Below are 3,261 nucleotides of genomic sequence, written 5' to 3'. Positions count from 1 at the left end.
ATATAATATACATACGAGAGAAAAAAAATTAAGATAGTTATGTGAACAGCTAATCATTTTCATCATTAAGAAATTATTACAACTATAAATTTTTTTTTAATATGTTGCTGTTTTAAAAATTCATGATCAACTCCAAAGTTACATACAGCATGCTTATATATGGAGAAAGTGAGTAGAGTGGGGTGGATGGATAGAGGTCCCCTAGCTCCTGATGCGAGTTGTAACGGGCACCATCATGACATGCTATATATAGAATGAAGAGAATTGTTCCAAGTGAGAAATGAAAGTGATTCTGAAAACTGAATATTTCAAACTAACCTCCATGTTGTGTTTCACAAATGACTTGGAGTAATAAAACCTCTGGAATAGGACTTGTCCTGTTGCCATTGCAACCTAGATGAAAAGAAAGAAGGAACAAATAGATGATGATGATAATGATCTGTATAGTGGTGGGGGCCGAAAATGTAGCTCGGACATAATAATGTTAGCATAATAATAAATAGAGAGAGATGTTACTGGGCTGGTGAACAGAAAATCTCAAGAAATATGGTGGGGGGGGCACCCCCTCCTCACCCGTAAGTTTACAACCTGAGGCAACTAGTGATGATCTAATGGGAGTTCTCATACATATATAGTAGTATATTTGGATAAAGGAATAATGTTGCTAAAGCAGCAAGAGAGAGAGGGGGGAGATCAGTATGGTATTATGGTACCATAGAGGAGTATTTTGAATTCTGGTATTTAAAGAGAGGAACATTCTGTGAAGTCGGGGAGAATATAACTGGAATGAGAGGAAATTTAGCAAGGGTCTGTGTGAAAACATATTAAGCAGGATCTAAAACAATGAGGTTGAGTTACTGATCAAGTCTGTACATAGGATGATGACCTCCTGGTTTACACCGAGTTGGTCTAGTTTTAGTACATTTAATAGAGAAAAGGTTAAGATAGCGACTGCTGCTTTGTAAATTGAATTAAAGTTATCAAATAGACCATAAAAAGGTTATTTAAAATAACATATTTCTCAGTGGATATAAAGTTTGATGTATATTTTGTATGGGTTAGGAAATAGAAAGAATATGAATATATGATGAGAGAGACTAAGAAGCTACAATAGAAAGACATGAAATTTAATGTGCAGAGATATTTTAAAAGCCATCGGATGCGATGTTGACAAAAAGAGACTGAATGATACATGATAGAGGGGTTAGCATATAATCTGGCGTATATGTGGGATCTCTGATACATAAAATATATATTGGATTGAAGAGACATTTAAATTGATAAGGAAAGTGTGAAAATAAGGAAGGGAAATGCATTCTGTATTTGTGAATTAGAAATTATGAAATAATTGGGAGACATTAGAAAATAGCAAGCGAGTATCCTTGGTCTTTACTCTTTTGGCCGCGACTCTACCCAAGGATATAAACCCATATGTACCCATATATAGATATAATATCAATCCATTTGGCCATGTATAACGACCGTTAATTTACCTTTCCACACTTGGAAGGTGAAGATGAAACCATTTGTGTGTGGTATGAGTGAGAAGACTAAATTTTATAAAACTGTTTAAATAATAATATACCAACTCCATTACCTAATATGAGTGCCTGCTTCTATATTTTTTTTCTCAGAATTAATGAAGCTATTAAGCAAAACTATTTATAGCATATATATATATATATATATATATATATATATATATATATACATCAATTGGTTATGATGTATGTCTTGAATAAGGAATCGCATTTATACACTTCTATTTAACTATATATATGAGTAAAAATGTGTAATGGGAAGAGTAATTTGAATTTTCGAAGGGTAAAAGCCTCGGATACCCGGCGACAGACAAGAAGGACCGAGAATAGCGAAGTAGAAAAAGGTTGAGTGAGAATTAAAAGACGTGAAGGAGTAAGAGAGACATTGTAATCGGAATAGAGTGTATGGCAGAGAAAAAAGATACATATTTTGTATGTAAATCAAAGCAAGGAGCGAGAAGAGATGCATAAAACTGAGTGGAAAAACGTGATGGAAATAATGTGAGAGGATCAAAGATGGCGTCGTCCACCTTACCTGAGGTAACTTCAACAAGATGCCAGCAGTCTGTATCATCTCACAGCCGATAATACGTAAATCTATTTCTACCTCGTATGCTAGACCATCTTGCATAGATGGTGTTGGCGACAATCTTTCTTCTGGTAGTAGAATATTTTCTAAAGTAATCACTACTTTGCTAAAAGTACGACGAGAAGACACAAGCTGTTTGTTCTCCGACATCTTGACTAGGACCTTACAGTCTTGTCTCTTTCTCGCTCCCTCCTACCTTCTCAGTCACTCTTACCCTCTCTATTACTTTCTCGCTTACTAACTCTTTTCTTTCTATTACTTTCTCGCATACTGACTCTTTTCTCTCTCTCACTAACTCTTACTCTTGCTGCACCTCATTCTCTCAACCGGATTTATAACACTCTAACATATTCTTCCGCCTTATTTATCGACACTATAATAGAACATATTCAGTTTATACAACATAAATACTCAATATACACACTATATATTCGATATATATTTTTATATGTATGTATATTATATACAGTAAAATATAACAAATTCTTTGCAGGCTTATATTTAAATATATATATATATATATATTTGTCTCTGAATTAAACAAAACTGAACTGAAATATTTACTCACTTTAGCTGTTTAATTGAAAACAAATAAAAATATTTTATGTAATGTTTATGTTTATATTTATTTTGTAAAAAAAATAAATTAAGGTTAGACAGAGGATAAAAAAGGATTTTTTCCAGGAGCGGAGGAAGAATGTATTAAAAGATAGAGATATGCGGTTATGTAGTTGAAGTGTGATAAAGAGGAAAGGATGAAGGGGAAGAAAGAAACAGACAGAAGGAGAAGTAGCAGCAGTGCCAGTAGTGATGGTGGAAGGAAGAAGGGGAGGTAGCTAACGGAAGTAGTAGTAGGATGGTGAGAGATTCGAAACCCCCACCCGAAATTATGAATGATAGAGCTGCTCTGTCCTAACTACCATGGTGTGTCATTGCCACGTTGCAAATCTCTCACTCACAGATCGGCTTCACTCAGCCGAAATTCTGTGCCTTATAACAACACACCTACCTACCGACTAACAGACGCAAAAGCCCGTCTAATAGTCTTTAATACTATCTCATATTAATTATTATTGCTGCTGCTGCTGTTAAGGCTGCTTCCTTGTTACTGCAAACTTTGTTATTATATAT

The 3,261-nt window shown here is 34.5% G+C and overlaps 1 protein-coding gene across 2 annotated transcripts in view; it reads right to left on the bottom strand.

Annotated features, from left to right (window-relative positions):
- The window catches only part of LOC106882358 (cyclin-L1), a 29,425-nt gene extending 27,078 nt beyond the window's left edge, over positions 1-2,347 (bottom strand). Inside the window, exons 1-2 of one of the 2 annotated variants that reach the window (XM_014933011.2) lie at positions 2,077-2,346; positions 319-393 (exon numbers count right to left, since the gene is read on the bottom strand). In XM_014933011.2, coding sequence (XP_014788497.1) covers positions 319-393; positions 2,077-2,280 — 279 coding nt within the window. In that variant the 5' untranslated portion in view covers positions 2,281-2,346. Of the gene's footprint in view, positions 1-318; positions 394-2,076 lie in introns of both variants that reach the window. The other variant, XM_052976992.1, reaches the window with a different exon arrangement.
- Between the last annotated feature and the right edge of the window lie 914 nt (positions 2,348-3,261).

The sequence above is a fragment of the Octopus bimaculoides genome, chromosome 26 (assembly GCF_001194135.2).
Source record: "Octopus bimaculoides isolate UCB-OBI-ISO-001 chromosome 26, ASM119413v2, whole genome shotgun sequence".
NCBI lineage: Eukaryota > Metazoa > Mollusca > Cephalopoda > Octopoda > Octopodidae > Octopus > Octopus bimaculoides.
The sequence above is the reverse complement of the archived record's forward strand: the minus strand, read 5'-3'. Positions and strand labels throughout refer to the sequence as shown.